We start from the raw sequence: 25,393 nt of genomic DNA on the forward strand, positions 1-25,393 counted from the left end.
ACACACACACACACACACACACACACACACACACACACACACACCAGCAGCAGCAGTCACGTACCTAAACAAACAAACAAGCAAAGGAAAGTAGTGAGAGGATTACTGTGGGTTCTCAGCGATTCTCGGAAGCTGTTTGTCACCTGTTTTCTGGAAGGAAATTCTTTTTTAACCAAGTAACGGTGACAATAATGGACTTGGTCACAAGTCTAGATAACTTTCATCCTGCGAAGACTAGCATTCTGACATCTGAGCATATCAGGACCTCCAACACAACTGACGCAGGAAATCTCAAAGGCCAGCATATGCCTTCCGTGTTAGGATTCTCCACGGACGCATCCTTTCTGACATGCCAGTGCAGTGGATAAAAAAAATGATTCCTAGTCCACTTCATGATACACATTTAGCGCTTAATTCTCCTTCTCTTACTTTGCCATTGAGTAAAATGTTACTCAAAGAATTAAAGGTCACAGAAAAGGCCCTGTGGATACTCCAGACAAGACAGTAGCTGCATTAAAAGTTGTGTTTTCTAGAGACAGAATGGAAAGACAGTCTTCATTTTTTACAGGAAATGAACTGCTTCCTATAGTGATATTTCATTTGTATTTTAATAAATAAAGCTTGCCTGAAGACCAGAGAGTAAAACCGCTGCCCTGGTCAGCTTTACAGACCAGGCAGTGGTGACACACACCTTTAATCCCAGTAGCCACATTAGTTTGCCATAGAAACCAAGCAGTGGTGGTGTATGCCTTTAATCCCTGCTCTAGAGAGAAATGTAGGACAGGAGGAGACAGCTCTCAGACACAGCCTCATTCTGAGATTCCTGGAGGCAGGATCGCCATTTCAGACTGATGTAGAGGTAAGAGCCAGTAGCTGTCTGTCTTGCTTTTCTGACATTCAGGTTGAACCCCAATTTCTGTCTCTGGATTTTTATTAATCGTGCTACAGCTTCCTATCTGCCAGCTTGCAATTAACCCACCCATGTATTGAGGGAGAGACCCTGTCCCCAAATCCATGGTGGATGGACTCCTGAGCAAAAAGACATGAGGCTGACGGACGGTCTCCATGCACAAGTCCCCGCATGCATGTTCATCCTACACACACACATATGAATACATACAAACAACACACATTACATATGCAAAACTATAGCAATTCACAGTCTAACTGTGATGGCTAATCACAACAGCCATCTTGATGGGATGGAGAGTCAGTTGAGAGAAGGGTCTCTGGGTATGCCCAAGGCAGATTATCCTGAGAAGGCTGAGGTAGAAAGTCTTGGCCACTGTGGGCGGCACCATTCCCTGAGCTTGGTCCTTGACTGTATACAAAGGAGAACGCGATCTGATTGGCCGGTTCAAGTTCTGCTGCCCTGCCTTCATCATGATGGACTGCATCTTTTAGCCAGGAGCCAAAAATAACTTGTTTCTCAACTGAGGTTTTGGTCAAGGTATTTTATCATAACCACAGGAAAAACAACAAAACGCCAACCCAGATATGACAGGCAACCATCAAATTATAGACATTGTCTCTGACAACGCAATGAGTTTTGCAGAAAGGACTTGCCTGGTTCGTTTTTTCAGAGACCTAACGACACAGTGCCCAGCAGTCTTACCTCTGCGGCTAAGTAGTTCCCGGTGGCAAGATGTTTAAATCTGAACAGGCTGTTCCACTGTCCTGCGCCACCCCGGCACGGATCGTGGTGAACCACCTACAGAGGAGAGTTTTGGTGACAAAACGGTATCCACACGCCAGCCAGCAACTGCCAACAGCCAGAATGCCCCCACGAAGCGCACCAACGCATCGAACGTGTATCATGAGGGCACGATGAGGGAGAATAACAAAACTCTCCAGTGGTGATCAAGAGGCACGTCCTACCTCACCTGAGGGTGCCAGCGCCTCATACCTGTAAACACTGCCTTCCTGCTTTTGCCATGTTTCCTGTCAGGGGACGGTGGCTCACAAATAAAATCCCAGTACTTGGGATGATGAGGTACAAGGATTGCCAAAACGTTCAGGGCCACTTTGTGCCTCAGGGTTCCAGGCCAGCTTGGACAATAAAGCATGGCTCTGTCTGATATATGTCACTATTAGCCTACAGGATGGGGAAGGTCTAGTCAAAACACCCACTCCACACCAGGCACCCGCGGGCTGCATGAAGCCCCTTCCAGGAGTTACATAATGGTACCTCCAGCTCGCTTAGGAGAGCTGGCTGATTTCAAACCTGTGACTGTCCTCCTGCCTCAGCCTGGTGAATAGCATTCTTAACTGTCTTGATTCCAATGGCATCTGAAGGGGAAAATCGGCACTATTCTCTGTGGCTGTAAGTTCTGTCTCTGTCTGCTCTAGCCATGGCTCAGGCAGAGGCACTGAGGCGCAGGGCTTCCGGTCTGATCGGCTCTGATGAATACACAATGGGATTTTTCTCTTTTTAACCCCTTGATTTATTTGTTCTCCTTTATAATAGGTTGCATTGTGATGTATTCCTTTCGATTGGTCACAGCCACAAAGAGCTGTGTGTCAATTCACAAAATCATTCCATGATAAGGGCATGCCGTCAATGTTGCCCGCAACAGCAAAGCCAATGGCCTAACAATCTTTACCTTTTTGTCTCAATATTTAGTAAAAGCCCCCCCCATAAAAGTGCATACCTCTATTTCCCAGAGTGCTTTAGAGCTAGTAGCTGAAGTTGCTGATTGACGTAAGGTTGTTCGAAGAAAAATGTGCTGTTTTTTCTCATAGTCATCACAGGTCAGAAACTTCTCTTGTTCTGCATGAAACAATCTCACAACATCACCCTGGAGAGACAAGCAAAGACACACTGACCTTCCAACAGCCACTGGGACCAGCAAACAGGAGTCCCGGCAGTTCTTTTCTGGCCTGGGCATTCTGAACTGTAGGGCCAGCCACATTCCTCTACTGACTATGGACACATTTCAGATTGCTGGGGTCCGGTGCAGAGCACATGAGAATGAAGGTTTGTGCAGAGGGCTGACTCACCCCTTTCAATACATCCTCTCGATAGGAGCTGAATTTCATGAATAAAGTGATTTTCCAGCTAGTGTTACAATTGACAGCATTCACCTATTGACGGAAACAAATAGTAAAAGACATAAGACAGTAGACTCTATATTCTGTACCCAAACATTACCGTCTCAAGCAGGACAGGAAGAAAAAAGACAACAATGGACAATGAAGAATGGGCCTCAATAAAAAAACTTCTTCACGGGACCCTTTCAAGACAGCTAGGACCAGCGGAAGCCCGAGGATGCTAACAGGGGGTGCTTGAGAGAATCAAGAAATGACAGCATCTCCCTCCCTCCTCCTCTCCCTTTTTCTCTTCTTCTCTCCCTCCCTTCCTCCCTCTTTTTCTCTCTCTCCTCTCTTCCCCCCTCCCTCTGGAGAAAATCAGCGCCCACTCCTTCCCTGCCTGGACTTGCCTCTTTGCAGCCGGGGTTGTCCAGGAGCTCCACGTTGCTGGCGTGCAGGGGCTGCCCAGCGTTTACGGGCATCAGAACAACTTTATCTCCCACGACGATCTGGGAATCAGAAACAAATTGTGATGCTCTGTGAGCTGGAAACTCCCGAGCACTGCTCCCAGTCACCTGCCTCCTGGTCCTGTCATTCTACACACTGTGACTTGACTTCTCTCCCTGAGAAGCGTGTTCAAATACATGACCATGAGATCACATCCTCTGGCAACTGCCCAATCCCACCCCTCACTAGCCTCATGTCAACTGGGATCTGCAAAGGTCAGAATTAGGCTATTTTCTTTCCCAAAGGACCTTGCAGCAGATACAGTGAAGGTGGCTACCAGGATGCTCTGCTACTGGAGCATCAGAATCTCATCAGGGGAGCCGAGAACACATGGCTTCATGCTCCCTCCCCACCCAAAGGCTGTGATCCCTTCCCATCGAAAGCAAGTCTGGTTAACCACTTATCCCAAATCTCAGAATTATGAAGCATCTGATCTCTGGGCTCAGGAACTACAAGGCAGGGCATGGCCTGTAAAAATCGAGGCTTTGTCCAGCTAGGAGCATTTGGTTCCTTCTTACTTGAGACGTCCCAAACCAGAACTGTAGGAGCCCATGTTTCTATTAAAATAAGAATTATCTGGGCTCCAGGGGAAAGTACTAAAATATCTAAGCCTGTGCTTACATTCACCTGCGTGATAACAGCAATGTCTGCTTTATCTGCACACATCTGTGTATCTAATTCAATTTCAGGGAGTTAAAATTACCTTTTCTTAATGGCAAAAACAGTGATTTTAGTAATGGGAGAGAATTAAGCTCCTGTTTGTTTGTTTGTTTTCTAAGATTTATTTATTTTATATACATATAGATGAATGTTTTATCTGTATGTATGAATTTTTGCCAGAAGAGGGCATCAGATCCCACTATAGATGGTTGTGAGCCACCATGTGGTTGCTGGCAATTGAACTCAGGACCTCTGGAAGAGCAGTCAGTGTTCTTAACTACTGAGCCACCGCTCCAGCCCTCAATTTCTTTAGCAGATGGTTATACGGCATCCACTTTCCCAGCTGTGGGGCTTTCCCACTCTGAAGCAGAATCAAAACCTTCCCTTTGGGTGTTTTACAACAATTACATATTAGAACAATTAAAGATTAGTTTGATATGTAAATGAGAAAATAGTTGGAATTCAGAACATCTCCATGTACCTTAACCAAAACACACGTTCACATTTACAGTGTCACATGACCCTAAGCGGATAATGTTAAGGAGTTGTGTTGACATAACTGTATCTTGAGATCCACGTGTGTCTGAGAAGCCTCAAGTTCACTAACCAAGCACAGGAAGGCTGCCCTTGGGTTTGTGGGCTGATCCCTACTGTTTGCAGGATGGGTCTCTGGACCTCATCCGACCTTCCAAACACTCAGATAGAGAAGGAAAAAAAAAAAAACAGTAAGTAAATCTTTTTTTCAGATGGGGCTTAAGAGGAGCTAGGAAAAAAAATGTGTATAAAAAATAGTCTGTAATCTTGGGGAACTCACATTACTAGACATATGTTAAACTATTCTCAGGCACTAGGAAACTGTCTGTTGGATGCACAGTAGGAGGGTGAGGCCCTTTTATTTTACATGTTACAATCCCAAAGCACTTCTGTTGGGTCTGTGTTGCCGCCATGTCACACTCAAGCTGGGACGTCACTGTTGACAACGCCACCTGCAGCTGGCGGCGGTCCCTGCTTTGCAGAGTTACCTGAGACAGTAAAATGCACCTCACCAGGGGACTCAGAAAGCCAATGTTCTAGCTCCACCTCTGCTACCAATGACAGGCTCACCACTTTGCAAAATCGCAAAATCTTGCCTGAGAGTCCCTCACTAAGCATCAGAATTTCCTCCTGACTGAAAAAAGAATCCCACCTCTTCGTGCTTCTGAACCTACCATCAGTGTAAAGGACCCTTGTCTCCTTAGGTCAACACTGAAAATGAAAGAGTAACTGCTCAAACAGAAAGAAGACACGTGGAAATAAAATATTGATGTTTTCTGCTCCTGGGAGTCGTTGGTGGGTTTTCTGGTAACTCAGCTGCAAGTGTGGGCACCTATGCACCTGTTTCCCCCAAACCACGTATTCCTCCCTCGTGCACCGAGTACTCCAGGCTGCCCTCTGCATCACTCTCTACTTGAACTTGAAGGACTTCTTGTTGAATACACACACCCCAATCACTACTTCCCTCATTGCTAAATAGCAAACTGTAATTTTAAAATTCCTCTGAACACTGCAATTTCCTCTTCATATACTTATGTAGAAACTCGGCCATGATAAGAACACTCAAAGAGACAGTATTTGCAACTGCCTTCAACAAACTCCAATAGGCTGAGGTTTCAGAACGCTGTCTGTTCCTAGCCAAGAACATGAGAGTCACATACAAGTCGGTGTGTGGCTGATGCAGGCGGTGGGCATGCCAGCCTTCCTCGATAACCTTCACCACACACAAAGCCTCACAGAGGTGAACCAACACAGTGGCGGTTTCAGAGGAAAGTGGAAGGCTGTTGCAGCAGGGATTTGTGGAGCGCATCCAGATAAGAACAGCTTAAGGCATCGTGGGCGGCCACAAAGACAGAGTGAAAGGCTTTGTTTTGTTTACAGTCTCTACTGAAACCAGTAGTCTGAAGTAGTTCGTTACATTCAACTCTCGCCTGATACTATCTAGCGACTTCAAAGTAGCAAAAAGAGGAAAAGGGAGGAACAGGCAGAGGGGACCATGGAATTCACAGCAACCCCAGAGCCAAGGCTGGTTTCATCCGGTCACTGTGTTCTTTCATAGTGTGAGCTGAGGATTTGTTTGATTTGATGTTTCCTTTTCATGGACCACCTATAGAGGGCAACGTGGGAGCTGGGGGCTTGTGGACAGCATTACCAGAGAAGTGGGTGCTTCAGAAACTGCCCTTGAATAATGGGGAGTTGATTGTAATTAACTACACGTTCAGAATGAAGACGCACCATGCTCACTGCACACGTCACTTAAGGTCTAAAGTAAAGGTGGGGACAGCACTGGGTTCCCAAGGAATCCAACGTGTCCCTCGTGCCATGCATCTCAAGCCTTACCTAAGGAAGACATCACCAGAAAATCTATTAACCCAATTAAACCACAGCGTTCATGCCCTGTGGAACTGAATTGCCACTTTAAAACTCACTGGAAAAGGAGAATATATCTATATCACAAGAAATACTCCAGCCACACTAAATCTTTAACGAAGGTACTGACTGTGAAAACTCTGGCAGACAATCCCGTTTGCACCTCAGTGAGAATTCACATTACCTCTTCCACACGGCAAGGGCGGATCGCCTGGCACTTGGTCAGGAGTTCTACTTACAAGCCTGCCTTTACTGAGCATCTTCTGAGTGCTAAGGACTACCCCCAAAATATCTGCTTGTTAGCCTGTAATCACGCCAGTCAGTATCCTGGTGCTGAGGCAGGAGGACCAGCACAAGTTCAAGGCCAGCCTACCCCGCCCAGCAAGTGCCAGGTCCAGCAGGAATACAGTGAGATGCCATCTCAGTAAATAAATAAGACAAAACAATATGCAGGTGGTTCTCAACCTGTAGGACACAACCCCTTTAGAGTTTGAATGACCCTTTCACGGGGGTCACCTAAGACCATCCCACCAGAAAACACAGATGTTGACATTATGATTCATAACAGTGGCAAAATATAGTTATGAAACAGCAACAGGCATGGTTTTATGGTTGGGGGCACCATAACCTGAGGAGCTGTGTTAAAGGGTCACAGCATTTGGAGGTTGAGACCCACTGTTCCAATGATGGCGTCACGGTCTTTGGAGTGGGCATTAACAGTGAGCAGCCGTCCCAGCCCTTCACATGCTGCTCCTCCGTGACAGCACTGTGAGGCGTAGACTGAGGAGGTCCCGAATGGACCACCGTCACGGCTCTCGGGGTTCCCTGGTTCACTCACAAGGCTAGGTGCCGCCGTGCCCTCTTCCCTGCAAGCAAGCTCAACCTGAGTAAGCAGGAAGGTAACCTGAGTAAGCAGGAAGGTAACCTGCCTCTCTGAAATGCTGCGTACACTCTGGCTGGAGATGACTCTCACTTGAGCTGAACCCTGTCCCGTGACTTCTGAGCGTGGTGTATAATGTAAATAAATGCATTTATCCTAGTAAAAACTGCTAATGCCTAATGTTAGAAAGTACAGTGACACATATGTGCTGAATTGTCATAATGCAGCCCACTATTTCATAACTAACTTAGGTAATTCAGAGAGTTAGCTGGCCGAAGACTGTGTTTCCCCTCTCTGTGCTTCTGAGCTCTCTGAGAATGGCATGCGCTGTGTCCCTCTTATCTGAGTCCCCAGGCTCACGTACATTATCACCCTCGCTTCTCAGCTTCCAGAAGGGGTGGATGTAGAACCAGGACCCTTCATTCCCGGCAGCGTCTAGTGACACACGCATGGCGTTCTTCTCCAGTAAAGCGGGTAACCTCTTGTTGACAGTCAGGTACTTGTTGCTTTTTATATGAAGCAGCTGCAGGAGAAAGATGTGTGTTAGAGCTTGTACCCATGGTCTCCTCGGGTAGCCATAGTCATAAATCCGCACACCAGCTCATGCTGAAGACTGAACACAGGAACTATTTTAAGGCTTAGAGCCACTAACTTCCCAAGCTGCCTGCCTGTCTCCTCCTTGCTTCCACCCCAAGTTCTGCTTCAAGGGTGATGGTGACAACCTAAAGAAGACATACTAGGGACACTAAAGATACCTCTATCCACCGAGAAATAACAGACTAGCACCAGGCTTTCTACAAGAAAAAAGACCCGGAGGGCCCTGGAATCTCACCCATTTCCGATACTTGTACATCCATACAAGCAGAATCTGCCAAAGAACATCAAAGCCTGGGAGAAGGTACAGACCTACTCGGCGCCCTAAGCTCCTCAGCCCATCGACAGCACGAGCTTTCTCTGTCTCTGTCTCTTTCTCTATCTGTCTCTGTCTCTCTGTCTCTGTCTGTTTCTGTCTCTCTGTCTCTCTGTCTGTCTTCCTGTCTCTGTCTCTCTGTATCTGTCTCTCTGCCTCTGTCTCTGTCTCTCTGTCTCTGTCTCTCTGTCTCTGTTTCTCTGTCTCTGTCTCTCTCTCCGATGTCAAATGAGTCAGCAAGGAGACGCTGACCCCACTTCTGAGACTCATGCATCAAGGAGACGCTGACCCCACTTCTGAGACTCAAGCAGGAGGGCCATTGCCTCTCCCTTCACAGATGCCGTTGGCAGTCTTCCCCAAACAAAACCTCACTGGGGAGAACTACGAAGACAAAGCAAACTTCCCACCTATTTCCAAAAGCCTTCAAAAGAGAATGGACATTTTAGCACTTGCAAGATGAGGCAGACGTTATTTCAAAGTAAAGTGACAAATTTTTAACTGAAGAAAGAATCATCTTTGTGCAAACCTCCAGGTCCCACCCTTGGTCCTGCCTGTACTGCTAAAGGCATGGACACCCACAAGTCTGGGCGGCAGCTCAGCTGATCAAGTGCTGCCTTACAAGCAGTAGGGCCTGAGTTCAAGTCCCAGGTTAAAGAGTCAAGCGAGGTGAGGAGGCACACACTTGCAAGCCCAGCACCGGGGAGGCATATCCTGGACTCCCTGGCATCAGCCTTGCTGGATCCACAAGTCCAGGCTGTGAGAGCCTTAGTCCCCCAAAACAACATGGGACCGATGCTAAGAACAATATCTGAGACGAGGCTGACATCAGGTTTCCAGGCTCACATGCATGCACACATACATGCACGCACACGTTCACACACACACACTCTCTCTCTCTCTCTCTCCACACCCACGTGTCTGCACATACATGTGTGTGTGTTCACATGCATGCACATGCATACATACATGCACACACATGCATGTTCATACACGCACACTTCACACACAGACACTTATGCACCTGCACACGAACACACGTGCACACAGGCACTTGTACACACACACACACACACACACACACACACTTCCTCAAGCCTGAGTGTGTACCTCCAGGGTCCATGTCAAAGCACTAAGCGCAGCCCCTTAGACAAGCATTTGTACTTGAAGTACTTGACGGGGAGCTGAATGAGTGTCCTAAACTCAGCGAAGAGACATCTCTGGAAGACTACTTAGGGGGCTGCTGTCCCACCAGGCCAAAGGTCACTCCCTCCATCACTAGATGAGGTCACACATGCGAGAGGCTGGGGCCAGTCCTGTCCTGTGGGGAAGAGCTCTGCCATGGCCTCTGGCACACTGCCACTGGTCGATGACAAAACACCGGGAGACATTCTTCTTTAAGGCGGCCTTATAAAGGCTCATTGTGGTGGTTACTGTAAGGAACCTGTGCAACCACTGTTTACCATTTTAAACAGTTTCCTCTTTATGTGCCCTCGAGAGAAATGCTTTCCTGGTCTCCCTTCTGGGAATGACTGTGCTTCTAGACTCCAGATGGGTGCTATACTGTAGACTTCCACTACCAGGGCTATGGCGAGCCCTTCCTAAGGCCAAGCAGCAGCAACAACGCCTTGGGCTGCAGTCAGCAGAAGCAGCAGCAGCAGCAATGCCTTCGGCTAGGGTTTACCAAACTTTCTAACCAAGCCTTCACCTCATCCAGCTGCCCAGTATTTTCCCTCTGACCCAGATGCCTCCCTTGATGACTGGGCTTGATCTCCCCATGCGCTGTGTTTCTTGGAAAAGGTCTCACATTCTTTTTGGAACAAGGTGGGGCACTTACTAGCAAACAAACAACAACAAAAAAGCCTAAAAGACCAAATGAAGCAGGGGAAAGGAATGCAGCAGAGATAGATCAGTGTGCATGCTGACATGAAGACTGGAAGTCAAAGGAAGACCACGTGTACACTCTGAAAACTCTCCTCCCCCCAGGGAAAAGATACAGCTCCAACATGGGGTTGAAGATTAGATAGTCATAGTTACCATCTTCTTATGATCCAGCCAAGCCATTTCCAATACAAGACTTAGATTCCTTAGGATAGAATGTTTATTAAAACATTTAGCATATGTTCCTTGTTTAATATTGTTTATGCTGATTGTAATTCTAATTCTTATGCTTGATATCTGTTCCTAGTGTATATTGTTTTGTATCGGGTTTGGTACTCTCTTACTTAAACAAAAGGGGGAGGTGCTGTGGAAGTTTCTTCCGCTCCTTCAGCCAATAGCCTTTAAGATACCAACCCACTTGGGTGTGGTCTTTGTCCGCTTTAAAAAGCAGCCGTACCCATGCTTGCTCTCTCTTGCTTGGGGCTCCACTTCTGGCTGCTAGACACTGGTCCTGGTTGCACAGAGGGCTGTTGTCTAGGATGGTGATCTGTAAGGTTTACTTTTATGAGCACCAGCCCACCCATCTAAAGGACTGTATTCTGGGCCTTACAAACCCTCTTGCACAGTCTTGCCTTTGGTAATCAGACCCGTCTAGAGATCAGTTTTCTGTGTGCCCGCACGGATAGCCTATGTTCGGTGCTTGCGGGCTGGCACCATCGGGCCTGGCACCAGATGTATTCGGTATGCATGTGTTATGTCCACAGAAACCTTCATCCTAATTATAATCCCCACCAAAGGACAAACACGGTACCCCAAATGTTTCATACAGCTTGTCAGGTGGGTAATTTGACAGGTCACCCCCTAAAACGCTTCCCTCTTTGAGGACAAAATGGAGACTTACTTGTATAACGTTGCTGTATTTCACGATTTCTCCCAAAAGTTTCCTGTTCTCTGATTCATTCTGCTTTTGTTCCAGTTCTGCAGCATGCTGCAAGGGGGTAACCCAGTATTTAGTGTGGAGACATAGCAAGCAGAGAAGATGGTTTACAAAGTATTCTCAGTAACGAGAATAACCCAGACAGGCTGCATTACTGGAGAGTTGGAAGGGCGGTGGGGGGAGGGAGTGAGACAGGGTTTCTCTGTGTGGCCCTGGCTGTCCTAGCTGTCCTGGCTGTCCTGTAACTAAGCTAGACTGGAGCTCAGGGATCTGCCTGCTTCTGCCTCCCAAGTGCTGGGTAAATGTATGCACCACCATGCCCAGCAAGGAAGTTTTCTGTTATTGGGGGTATATGTACACTAGGTTCCCAGATCTGCCCCCATTCCAAGTGTGTGTGGCAACTTTGCAGTCTGTGCCAAAGGTAGCCAAACCTGTCTTGGGCCATTTGTTTCTACACTGAAAATGTCAGTTAAGTAGAAGGTTCTTTGGAGCTAGGAACTTTTCTACGACAGGACTTGAAAGTGTTAGAAAGGCAGGTGAATTAAAATCTCAACGTATAGCTTCCAATTCTGAGAGTTTTGTTAAATGATACAAAACTTAGCACTAGCAAATTCACACTCAGTCCAAAAAAAAATCTTTTATTTTCTCCACAGACTGATGGAGTGGGGAGTACTATATGGAGTAAACTATAATTAGATTTAACAGTCAGGGGTTTTTAATTCATTTTCAGCTCGGTGAGCAGTTTAGAATTAGCCTGGCACACCTTAAAAAAATAACAGTTGGGACGTTTTACCCACATGCCAGGAAATAAGTAGGTATGCCTTGCAACCGACGACCATGTCCCTCTGCACCACGCCTTGAGTTTCTCTGAAATCTCTCTCTGCTTGCTGGTGAGATCAACAAGCCGGGCGGGCAGCCGAGGGTCTGCTTGTTATTGCTGCTCTCAGGCCAATCTTGGAGGAAGACAGCAGCCGCTCGCTTACCTGAAGCTTCTTCAACAAGGCGGCCTCCGTGTGGTTTCCTTGCTTTGCCTGCTTGGCTTTCCAGTATTGCTTCTGGGCAGAGTATCGATTCATAGGGCACACCTTGAAAAGGCAGTCTGAGAAACAAACAGAGCGATGTTACTAAGGCTGCAGGCACTCTCCAGACACCCTTTGCAAGCCTAGTCTGTGGTTCTGGGATCTCTTAGCATCTGGGAGGTCATTCAAAGGTCATGTCACAGTCATCCCCTGAAAAGGTCTTAAATTACTCTATAACATCCTTTTCAAATACCCAGTTAGATTTCATTAAAATAGATAAGTCTTCATTAGGGTTTTATAAAACATTGTAGCTCGTGTGATTCATGAAGTTAATCCAGTAACGATATAAGGCAATTCTTCCAATTTTGGTTGGCTTTGGATTTCTTGAGACAGGGTCTCATATAGCACAGGCTGAACTCCATCTTACTAGGTAGACAAGGAGGATCATAGGCGACCCTGGTGGTGGTATCTCAAGCATAATTCTCTCCCTGGTAAGACAAGCAGGCTCAGAGTCCTCCATGTGCTAGTGATTTCCTAGGATCATGAGGTGATCTCAACATGGAATACAGCTCCCAAGGTCTAGGGTGTCCTGGATGTTCCTCCTGTTTCAGTGGTAAAATACACTTCCTAGCGCTGTCTCACGGGCCACAGACAGGGAGAAGGGAAGGCTGGCTGCGTGCTGCCCAGCTTCCTCCACTTACACGGTCCGGGATCCCAGCCAGGAACCATGCTGCCCACCTCTTATAAGGTCAAACATGCAAAGGCCAAACAGTCAAATAAGATAAAAAAAAAAAATTCTGGCAGGCATAGTGGCACATGCCTTCAGTCACACACAGCACTTGGGAGGCACAGGCAGGCAGATCTCTGTGAGTTCAAGGTCAGCCTGGTCTACCTAGCAAGTTCCAGGACAGCCAGGGCTACAGAGTGAGTTACAGGACAGTCCGGGCTATGTGGCAAGACTGTCTCAAAAAGACATTAAAAAAAAAGAAAAGAAAGAAAAAAGAAACAAACCAACCAACCAAAAGAAAATTTTCCTTTAAAAAAACTTACTTTGTTTTAATAAATGTGCTACTATTTAGAGTCAATCTCACTTTCCAAGGGTGTATCAAAACACAAAAATCAGTAGAATCAAATATCCATTGAGCTGCATTCTCAACTATCCTAACAGTATAAAATGACTAAGGGCTGTGGTGGCTGAGCAGAAATGCCCCACGACTCACAGACGTGAATGCCTGGTCACGAGGGAATGGTGTGCTTGATGGGGGATTAGGAGGCGTGGCCTTGTTGGAGACAGAGTATGGGGGGCCTTTGGGGTTTCAAATGCTTAAGCCAGGCCCAGTGTCTCTTTTTCTCCACCCGCTGCCTGTGGATACAAACATAGAACTCTTGGTTACATCTCCAGCACCTGTCTGCCTGTGTGCCCACGCTCCCTGCCATGAGGATGGTGGAGTAAACTGTAAGCCACTCCCAGCATAAGCTTTCTTTTGTAAGAGTTGCCGTGGTCACGGTGTCTCTTCATAGCAATAGAACGGTAAGACAAGGAGAATGGCTAAGATTTTTAAGAAATTAAAAGCAGGAGACATAATGACCTTATAATTACATGCATAGATTCTCGTTTTATGTGTTTATTTGGACACTGACTGCTAGAGAGTAACTCGAGGAAGGTGGCTCTCTCCCTCCACCTTGTAAACTGCAGAGACTGAAGGCGCCAGGCCTCACAGGCAGCCTTCCCCCACCAAGTCATCCCGTCCCACAAACTCTATCAACTGCCCTGTTTTCATACACAGAAAATTAACTCAGAGCTTCTAACTTTATACTAACATGAAGCTGCAGAGATGGCTCAGTCATTAAAAGACCCCCTGCTCTTCCACAGGACCCGAGTTCAGTTCCCAGCACCCACACTGGATGACTCAGAACCAAACATCTGTAACTCCAATTCCAAGTGATAAGGTGCCCTTCTGGCTCCCACAGGTACTAGCACATACACACGCACACACACACACACACACACACACACACACACACATCTAAATAAAAATAATTTTTAAGGCCCTGTCTCAAAAAGTCAAATCAGATAAAGAAATAATTTTAAGAAATACTAATATGAATAAAAGTTTGTTCATTTGGTTTGGCAGTGCTAAGAATTGTACTCAGAGCCTTGCACGCACTATGCAAACACCAAGCTATAGATGTACTCACTAAGATTTACCACTGAGATAAAACCCTAGCCCGAGAATGCATAGTTTGTATGGGGTAGAAAACAGACACCTTCAAAACGCTAACCCAGGTTGAAGACCATCGCAGCTGCCATATGACTCAGATGTACCTGGCCCATGCCTGTGAAGACCAAAGGCTACAGTTGAGACGTGTTGTCCTTGGCAGCATGTCCTACAAGGCTCAGAAATGATTTCCTACATATTAGCAATAACAAAGAGGGTTACACAAAGTTTTTGAAGCACAAATACTAAGGTTGCTCACAAGCAGCCATGAAAGAAGGTCTGTGAGTTAATGCTGTAGATTATTTCAACAAATATGAGGCCAGTAACAAAACTACATTGTCTCGGTGCAGCAAAAGCACAGGTTGATGTTCAGGCAGAACAGAGCCCTCTGACCCATGGCCGTACTCATGGACTCATTCCCTTGTGAGAAAGGAAGCCGCGGCTACAGATTCCTATTGTCGTTCATCAGGAAGGGGTCTTTTGACACGGAAAATACTTTTGGGTAAATTCCAGAATGCCCCAATGCTACTCCTTTGAAATGGCACCTTTGGGTAGCTAGGAAAATGTCTCTATAGTCAGTATTGAGGCCTGAGTACCTGGCTGAATCGGTTAGGAAAACCAAACACTCAACCGTGCTTACTGTAATCCCCAACAGGAGTCCTGCCTCTCCCTCGGGTGTTATGACTCAGACCCCACCCTCAGGAAGCTCACTGTGGCCAAGTTTCCTGTGGAGGGTCTCTGGAGAAGGTGCCTAAAGACTGCTCCTTGGGACTCTCCCACAGGTGACAACTCGTGTTGTCGGTAAATACGCAGGAGAATTGGGAGTGCAAGACAGTTTGCACTGAGACAACCCAGGCCAGACACCTTCTGTGGAAAAGTTGTTACTGGGGGTGAGGTGCTTATGTTAGCTAGTTTTCTCTCGCTGCCTCCTCTAGAGCGTGTTCGGGAATATATAGTAACCTTGAGCTGGTCAGGCGTTTTGTCCAATTCTATTTTTACTACCTAACGAAAGTATAATAATGCCTACCGACACCTAATTCCCAGCGGTGCTGAGGCGGACAGAAAGATAATCTGTGAAATCTCTGTGAACTTTGAAGCCTGTCAAACTTTGAGGCTGTATGATTAATGCTGCCTCCTTCTGTCTGTCAGAGCCCCATGAAGACGCAGAGGTGACTACACCCTCAGCAAGTGGCAAAAAAGCAGCAATTGAGGTCCAACTTGAAAACACCCCGAGAGTGTGCAATTAACATCAAGTCCACCCTTTCAGTGGAAGACGGCCCTGTGCGTGTTTGTATAAAGTTCTTGGAGTCCATGCAACACAGTGGTATCGAGCACAGGAAACACTTGCCGCTGTCTTGTGGCTCAAACGCGTAGTTTCTGTCACAGTACCAGCGTGGGTGGCGCCTCAGACAGGCCCTCTTCTTCCTGTTGGCAGAACTCGGCTAGTTCAGAGTCACCCAGACCTAGGCAGAGCTTCCCAAACCTGCTGTCAACGTTAGCATAGTTTATGTGAGGTAGAAAACAGACACACCTAATCCAAGAATTCAGGAGACTGAGACAGAGGATTGCCATGAGCTTAAGGCCAGCCTAGGCTACAGTGTGAGACCCTGCCTCAAAACAACAACAAAAAACCCCACTAGCTCCCCAAATTCCTGGATCTGTCCAGTCTCTCAACTTGAAAGCCCCCGCCATTCAGAAACTAGCTCAGAGCCCCTTGTTAACTAGACAGCAGTCTCGTCATGGTTTCAAGGCTCAATGAGTTAAATTTTTTTTAAAAAAAAAAAAGGAAAATGAAAAGTTTGCATCATAGAATAATCATGAAAAGCACAAATAAATGGAAGTAATTTGAGTTTAATTCCTTTACAAATTTAACCTTCACATAGGAGTCCAATAATCTTCAGGATTACAGCCTGTCGGGATGTGTCAGTAAGGCACAATGGGCTCACCTGGTCACCACCTGGTCACCACCAGGTAACCACCTTGTCATCACCACCTGGTCACCACCTGGTCATCACCACCTGGTCACCACCTGGTCACCCACCACCTGGTCACCCACCACCTGGTCACCACCTGGTCACCCACCACCTGGTCACCACCAGGTCAGAGGAACCACAGCTCAACATCAGGATTTCGTTTCTATCCACCTTGGAATGGTGGTTCTCAACCTCAGCAATCCTACAGATCAGATATTTATACTACGATTCATAACAGTAGCAAATTACAGCTCTGAAGTTGCAATGAAAATAAGCCTACGGCCAGGGTCACCACAACACAAGGAACTGTAGTAAAGGCTCGCAGGCAGCATTAGGAATGTTGAGAACCAAGGTTGAGCTCTGGGAGGAAATAAAGCCACCAGACACAATCACTTCAGCTGTGTTTCAAACTTGTGTGGAGGGAAGAGCCTTGAAACCTCTTCATGGTGTGTAGCAGAAACTCCACACTGGAAGACACCAAGCTCCAGAACTAAACACACACACACACAGGCACATGCAGGCACACACACAGGCATGCACGCACACATGTACACACACATGCACACACAGGCACACACACACATGCACGCACACATACGCAGGCACACACGCACACACACGCACGCAAGCAAGTATGCACATTTGAAGCCCTGTAAATCCTTCATGAAACCAACCAACACCTCCACTTCCTGCAGCCACCTACTCATCTGAAGTGTTTTGCTTTGTACCCCTAAAATATTTGCCCCTGAGGCTGTTTCTGTCCCCCAGTAACCACCCTCAGCACTCCAGTCAAGACCAGCATGTAAACCTCAGTGCATCTTGCCAAGGGTGGAGGGGAGGCATGCCTTCTCATGCGCCTCCTTCTTAAAGATGTCTTAAGGCTTCAGTGAGTAGTGCATATCAACCTGTCAGCAGGGCTGTCTTTCACCAGGTTGGACAGCCACCTAATACTCTCCCATGCTGCCTTGTAGGATGACCTCACGCTGACTAGGAAACCTGGCAGCTGAGACTTCACTCCCAGCACAGGGAGGAAGGTCTGGGAATGTTGTTCTCCTCTTCAGAAGGGATGCAGCCAAGGCCAGTGGTCTTCCCCGTGACAAATGAAGTTGTTAGAGCAACTTTGGGAAGGAGACAGGAAGGCAAGAGGCCAGTCCGCAACAGCGACTCACTTCAGACCTGGCCATGGGATGGTCAGCGCTGGCCGTGGAATGGTCAGAGCTGGTCGTGGGGCAGTGCTGTGGGACAATGGTCTTTTATCCTGTCGCTTGTATTATTTTTAATAAAATGCTGATTGGCCAGTAGCCAGGCAGGAAGTACAGGCAGGGTGACCAGGCAGGATGTAGAGGTAGGGCAATGAGAATTCTGGGAAGAGGGAAGTTTCCGCCTCCAGTTGTTATCCAGCCACAAAGGAAGGAAGCAAGATAGCAAGATGTGACTGCCTAGACGAAAAAGGTATCAAGCCACATGGCTAACATAGAAAAGAATAATGGGGTAATACAAGTTATAAGAGTTAATAAGAAGCCTGAGCTAATGGGCCAATCCGTTTTATAATTAATGTAGACCTCTGTGTGTTTCTTTGGGACTGAATGACTGCAGAACCAGGGGCAACAGAAACCTCTGTCAACAGGACAGTTTTCCACAGCGCTGAAACTCGGCATTTACGTCAGTCTAAGAAACTCATTGTAGAACACACTGTCTATATCAAACTCTCAAAGGTAAGTAGTTATCAGGGAGAGTAGGTTCAAGTGTGGAACCGAAAAGGCCGAGGGAACAGACGGACAGACATAAGGAACACTGAAGGAACATCACAACACATCTTGGGCCAGCACCCGTGAAAACAGCTGAGAGCCAGCTGCTGCGTTACCACAAAAGGGAAGAGAAACATCTTTATAGCTCCAGGCTTTGCAATGTTGTGTTAAAACCTCAAAGGGGACTCAGATAAAATCCCAAGTCCTGTTCTCTGAGATAAAGGAGCAAAAACTCAGAGCTTGGGTTGTGAAGGTTCTTCCTGATAAGCCTCTGGATTAGAGAAAGCATGTCACACACGGGCGGACAAGATCAACCACACACAGGATATTTCAGTACCCTGGCAAACGACTGCTTGTGTTAGGCCTTGCCGTTACTGTGACAGAGCACCTGAGAGAAACACACTAACAATGAGCGCAAGTCCTGCTGCCTTTGGATCTGTGGCGCCACCATGAATCATGGTGGGAATGTGATGGAGGAGCCATTTACCTCACAGAAGGCAAGCAAAGAGAGGGCAGGAAGGGGTGGAGCAACAGCTGCCCTTCCATGGCAGACCAAGCACCTAACTCCTTCGCTAGGCCCCCCACAGACTTGTCTCCTTCACAACAGAGCCACGCACTGGGGACCAAGCATTCTCTTCACAGGTCTTAGGGGACATCCAAGACCCAAACTATAGCCCTGACCTTGAAGGTGAAGACATTATTGTCACGTTTGTTCCCTCGAAACGGCTAGCTATCAGCAAACACTATAAACTGTAAAGAGTATTACCAACTGGCAACAAAAGGCCTTTCCTCCGCATTCTAGAGAGTTAGTCGGAGTCACAGAAATGAAAACACAGTTCTCAAGCCCATAAAGTGGCTAAGGAGTTGATCTGGAATTTGAACCAGGAATTTGCCCCCAAACCCCATTTAATATGCAGCTATGAGTCAGAGTGATTACTCCCATGCTTTTTCATGTTGAGGCAAATTGTCTCATGTTAAACGCTGTTCTTAATTCTACCTGTGCATCTTGAGGTCATTCAGAACCAGTTGAAACCAGCTTCCGCCACAAACCTTGTGTCCCCAAACAGAATCCTTTTGAGTCCGGCACTTCAACTTTCATGCCAGCACAGCAAGCTCCAGGTCTGTTGTCACCACAATAGATGTGACTACTCGATTAACAGCAGATTCTTAACGTGACCAACAAAGACAAACCGTGGAAAAATACTGGCCTTCTCCTCCATCCTCCTAAAACCGTCTGACACCAACAACTTTCAGATAAAAACTGTGGGATAGATTCGATTTATACACATGTGTGTACAATAGTTATGGTGGATCAAAAGAAACTGATGAATGTCTCTACGGGAGTTTTGTTAATGTCTATATACTAAAATAAATGCAAATGCATCAATGAGAATGTTGAAAAATCCTATTCTTCTTGAGATTAATTTCCTGTTCAGATGTTAATGGATAAATGCTCAGAAGCAAAGCTTCATCCAGATCAGAAGAGAAACAATTTAAACACATTATGGATAATTTACATTCCGGTTAAGGTTTGGATTCCAACACTTAGCAGACCATGTCATGGACACGCAGCGTTTGCGCTCAGGAAAAACACACAATGAATAATTGTTTCAATCAGCTTTCCCACTCTAGGGATGTCATGATCACAATGACGACTTAAAGAATGTGTAATGGATTAATTGATTTCAGGAATCAAATTTCATTAAGCAAATATAAAAGATAAAAGAGAACAGAAAGAAAACTGAATTTATATGGATACATCTATGTACGATACTCATGTTAAGTATGTGTGTGTGTGTGTGCGCACGCGTGCCATCTATGACAAAAATCAACCCATTCGATCCTAACTAGCCCCCTTTGAACAGGACAGAAAAGATCTGAAGGGGGAAGAATGGGGGAAGCAGATGGGTGCACCCACTCTTTTGAGAATGGACGTATGAACTGTAATGTGTACACTCATCGTGTGCACCGGGTGACAGTACAAAACATGTCTACTTCTGAAAGTTGCGATAAAGCATTCAGTGGGGCCACGGAGATCGCTCGGCGGTGATGAGTGATTGCTACTCTTGCAGAGGACCTAGGTTCAGCTCCCAGCATCCACATAACAGCCCACAACCATCTGTAATTCCGGTTCTAGAAGATTTGATGCCCGCTTCTGACCTCTGTGGGCACTGTGCACACACAGTACACATACATACATGCAGACACTCATAAGCATGAAGATAAAAGTGAATACACCTTTAAAATGTCTCCCTGCCCCCATTTGGCCTGCCCTTTCCCATAGCAGCGTCCATCGGCGGCTGCCTCCATCCCCCAAGGAGGGGAAGAGGATGGAGACCGAGGACCCCAGGAGGTACCCGTTAGGCCAGCCATGATGAGAGAGTTGCTTGCCAAGGTTTCTGACACACAAATATCTAGACTTTCAAGTCCTCTCACCAACAGTCAAACCTTACACAAACGCACAAGCCACAGTCAGAACAAAACCCAAGCTCTCAGGCACATCGCAGAGGACACAGAGAGATACGAATCACTCGCTTTTAAATACAAACCTCAGTAATTAAAGGGACTCTGTGGTTCGCTTACCCGGGGTCCTAGCACTCTTGTGGGGAGTTTGGCCAGGTTCACGGGTGGTGAGACCTTCAAGGGGTGGGGTCACTGGGAATGCTTCCTCAAAGGGAAATTTAGGAAGTTCTGTGAAATCTTGTTCAGTTCCTGGGCAATGGATGTTACAGAACAAGAGAGCCTCCCTACCCTCACCTTCCTGTGGCGCTAGAATTTTTAATCACCATGACACGACAGAGCAAAAGGAATCTTCAGCACAACCAGGCATATGTCGGTGCCATGTCTTCAGACCTCAGAGAGTGGGAGCTAAGTAAGTCTCTCTTCTTTACAAGTTTGGAGCCTGGGCTACTTTATCCTAACAACAGAAACTTGATACAGTGATCAGATAGCCCTGCATGTTCAAGTCCTCACTGACTAAAGCTTAAGAAATGACTGATTTATTCCAGCTGCCCACACCTGATGATAAATGATGCCCCTGTTCCTTCTCAGGTGACCAAGTTTGAATTATATTATACAATCACCGCAATAATTCATGGACACAATACTGTAGTTGCTGAAAAGACGAGGCCACCATTTGGGGCTGGTTGACGAATGAATGGGACCTCACAGAAGGAAAAGAACACCATTGTGGGAGACACATTGTAAGTGGCTTCCTAACAAAGGAGCCTGTACCTGGGGCTGCAGGCATCGGAACACACGCACAATAGCCATGCTAGCTGAAGAACGTCAGTGAGAACAGAAACTGTTGCATTACAGAAAGTGGAGAGGCATATAAACTCTGCAGAAATGGACGGCCACCAGGTTAAAGCTGAGAGGGACTGAGAATGTATTTCCCTGTATCGATTGATCCGGGATCAAAGCAAAACTTAGCTCAGTGCAAAGGAAACTCGCCAACAACTGGGAAAAGCAGAAACTGAATTACTCACAGGCAGGTAAACTTTTATTCCTCATGCTGAGGCAAGGAATGGGAAAACGGGATCCTGTGTTGGGAAGAGGCCTAAACAATTCCTCCCGGTTTTCAGAGTACAGACTTCACGCCCGTATCCACAGAGTCCAGGGCACTCACCTGTCTCCGCTGTAGTCACTAAACCATGGCTTGCTTTGACTTTGGCATTCTGGAAGCAGGAAATGCCAGCCCCGGCTTTCTCCCCTGTGTGTTTCCTGCCACCGAGTATGCGTGGGTATGAGGTTAAAGCGCTCACAGTTCGGACAATGTCAATACTCGTTATTATTAGTCCAGCCTGCCGTGTAGATGGGCAAATACAGTTGTGTTTGTGTTCTGAGGTTTCTAAAGCAGGATGCTGTGAGATTGTGCACCACATACATAAAAAGAGGAAAGCCAAGAAGCATTTTAAAAGATGTTTAAAATATGTTTAAAAGATTTTTTAAAACACCAAGGCTACACTGAAAAACCCTATCTCAAAAAAAAAAAAATTAAAACATTCAGAAGAGACAGAGAGATAGCTCAATGGCTAAAAGTATTTTTGCTCTTCCAGAGGGGCCAAGGTCAGTTCCCAGCGCCTCCATCAGGTGGCTCACACGTGTCTGTAACACCAGCTCCATGACCTCCAAGGGTGTCTGCGATCCCATGCTCGTCCCCATATGCAGACATACACACCTATAAATAATTAAAATAATTAAAAATAATTACAAGTATCAAAAAATGAAGCTGCTCAGGGATGGCAAGATGGCTTCTCAGGTAAATGCACTTGCCTCCAGGCTCCATGGCCTGTGTTAGACCCCTGAGCCTACCTGGTAGAGAGGGAGAACCAACTCCCACAAGCTATCTTCTTCCCTTCGTGCTGGGACATTTATACACCACACACACACACACACACACACACACACACACACACACACACACACGTGCGCGCGCGCGCGTGCGCGCGCACATAGTAAGAAATCTTGAGCTATTCCGCACTCCTGGTCACTACAGAAGTGTGGCTGAAACCACAACAGAACGGCAATGGCTAAACTTAAAATGAATGACAGTTTCGGAGGGCGGGAGGAATGGTCAGGGGTGCTCTGCCCGCCCCACCCCACCCCCCATTCTCAACCCTACACCCCACCCCCACCCCCACCCCGCACCCAGCAGCTTCTATGGTCTCTTTATGCAAATGTTACACAGCTTAGTCATAATAGCTGAAAAAAGAAAGAAATGGCCCAAATTTTAAATACCATATAGTGGTATACCCACACAACGGAATAGGATTCAACCCAAACACAAGCAAATCATAACACATCTGAAAGCCGGGAGGAGCCCCAGGCTAACAAAAATGTTATAACAAAAGAAGCCAGACACAAAGACAGCGAACAAGATGAAACCCTCAAAATGAAAGAGATTACCTGCCCCTCCCCCACACCCAGCAGCTTCTACTCCTAGCTCTTGACTAAACGCCAGGTGCTAAACCCAATAAAAATCGTCGCATAGATTATTTAATCCATGGAAATTTCTTCTCAGCTATCAGTGCTGCTGTCATTTTACGGGTCACGAAATCCAGTTAAAGATTAGAGTCTGACCCAGAGCGCGGAAGTGGGTTCACCAGCCGTGTCTCTGTGTGCTAAAGATGGAACGGACGCAACCAGCTGTTGTGTGTGTTGGAGGGGACCGGATGGGATGGATGGGGGGGTTGTAAAGGAGGGGTGGGCACAAGGACAGACTACATACACAGGGTACCGAGGACTCTGCATGACGAAGAGTGTCTGCAGCGCTCACTGCTCCGCTGTAGCCACCAGTACTCCTTGGATTGTGTGTCTATTTTATTATTTATTTTACATCCAAACCACAGTTTCCCCTCCCTCCTCTCCTCAATTCCCTCCCCCATCTTTCGTTCTATCCCCACCTCCCATCCACTCCTTCTCCATCTCCATTCAGAAGGAGTCAGGCCTCCCATGGAGTCCACATAATATGGCTTATCAAGTTGAGGCAGGACCAGGCTCCTCCCCTGGCATCAAGGCAGGGCAAGGCGTCCCACCACAGGAAATGGGTTCCAAAGAGCTACCTCATGTGCCAAAGATGGTCCTGGTTCCACTGCTAGGGGCCCCACAAAAGACCAAACTACACGACTGTCACCCACATGCAGAGGACCTAGGTTGGTCCCATGTCAACTCCCTAGCTGTTGGTCCAGAGTCTGTGAGCTCCCCATGAGCTTGGGTCAGCTGTCTCTGTGGTTTCCCCATCATGGTCTTGATGGCCCCTGGTTCATATAATCCCCCCCCTTCTACTCCTTCCCACAATCCCCATGCTCCCAATTTACTCAGGAGATCTTGTCTTTTCCTACTTCTCATAAAGATTAGATAATTTTTTTTTAAATTTTTAATGGCTGTATTTGTAGCTGGCCCTCAGGTGCCTGCTCTCCATGGATCTGTGGCTTCTCACAAACGCTGTGAAGACAGAAACCGTGCTTCGCAGTCAGAAGGCTTTCCTAGGATGTTTTGTTTGTGGTTGCCTAGTAGGCAGGCTGGGAACACTGGGGCAGCTGCCTGATGCCTCATCGTTTCTAGAGACTTCCCTGTCCAGGGTAGCTTTCCAAAGTATTTGATGATCGGTTGATAAGACACTCCCTGGGTGCAGCAGGCAAATCTGGCTAAGCTTCCTGAGATAAACTTTCCTAAACATGGCGTGAAGTAAACTTGAGGCTGGGGCCACTGTGTAGCTCTAATTTGCGGGGATAACAGCCTGGAATATCTTGCATTCTTGGTTCCTTCCTGTAGCTGAGACAAACACCAGGACCAAAAGCAACTGAGGGAGGAAAAGGGTTTACTTCAGCCCATTGGCCACAGTCCATCATTACAGGTGTCAGGGAAGGAATTTAAACAGGGTCTTGAAACCATGAAGAAATGGTGCTTTGCTGGCTTCCTTATAGAGTCCACGACCGCCTGCCCAGGGAATGGTGCCGCCCACGGTGGACTGGGTCCTCTGACATCAATCGACAATCAGGACAACCCCTGCAGATATGTCCACAGGCCAACCTGGTCTGGATTGAGATTCCTGTCCAGGTGACGCGAGGCTGTGTTGGACTGACAGCTAAAATTGACTCTGTGGGCTTTATTTTAACAATAGGAATGTAAAGCATGTATTCATTATTGTTGGGGCAAGGGCACAAGCAGCATGGTGCCCACGTGGAGGTCAGAGGACGATTCTGTGGAGCCAGTTCTCTCCTTCCACCTTTACACGGGTCCAGGGATTGAACTCAGGTGAGCAGGCTTTCGTAGCAAGCGACTTTACCCACTGAGCCACCTTGCCTGCCTCTAATCATGTTAAGCATCATATTAAACAAAATTAGTCATGTTCAGAAATGCAAATAAGTGCTTTGTCTTGCTTGTGGATCCTGGATTCTACACAGAATCATAACAGGAGGTGTGCAGACCTGACATGAAAACAGAAGGCAGACGGGGAAGGAGAGGGACGGCGGGGGAGGGGGGGATATGTTCCCCGCACCTCAGAAGCGGAGACGGGAGTTCAAGAGCTCATGGTTAAACTGGACTACAGAGTGAGACCTTGTTTCAAAGCCTTAATACGGAGTGAATTCAAGGCCAACCTGAGCAACTCGGCATGGCTGTCTCAAAATTAAAGGTGGTGAGGGCTGGGGTGCGGTGTGAGGGTGAGGGCTGGGGTGAGGGCTGGGGTGCGGTGTGAGAGTGAGGGCTGGGGTGCGGTGTGAGGG

General features: G+C 47.1%; 1 protein-coding gene across 1 annotated transcript in view; it reads right to left on the reverse strand.

Moving 5' to 3' along the window:
- Window positions 1-25,393, reverse strand: part of Itpr2 (inositol 1,4,5-trisphosphate receptor type 2) — a 408,993-nt gene that overhangs the window by 325,555 nt on the left and 58,045 nt on the right. The window contains exons 3-9 of the mRNA XM_005364599.3: window positions 12,189-12,304; window positions 11,170-11,256; window positions 7,845-8,003; window positions 3,441-3,539; window positions 3,001-3,084; window positions 2,652-2,798; window positions 1,616-1,711 (exon numbers count right to left, since the gene is read on the reverse strand). Coding sequence (XP_005364656.1) covers window positions 1,616-1,711; window positions 2,652-2,798; window positions 3,001-3,084; window positions 3,441-3,539; window positions 7,845-8,003; window positions 11,170-11,256; window positions 12,189-12,304 — 788 coding nt within the window. The remainder of the gene's footprint in view (window positions 1-1,615; window positions 1,712-2,651; window positions 2,799-3,000; window positions 3,085-3,440; window positions 3,540-7,844; window positions 8,004-11,169; window positions 11,257-12,188; window positions 12,305-25,393) is intronic.

Source organism: Microtus ochrogaster, assembly GCF_000317375.1.
Source record: "Microtus ochrogaster isolate Prairie Vole_2 chromosome 14 unlocalized genomic scaffold, MicOch1.0 chr14_random_2, whole genome shotgun sequence".
NCBI lineage: Eukaryota > Metazoa > Chordata > Mammalia > Rodentia > Cricetidae > Microtus > Microtus ochrogaster.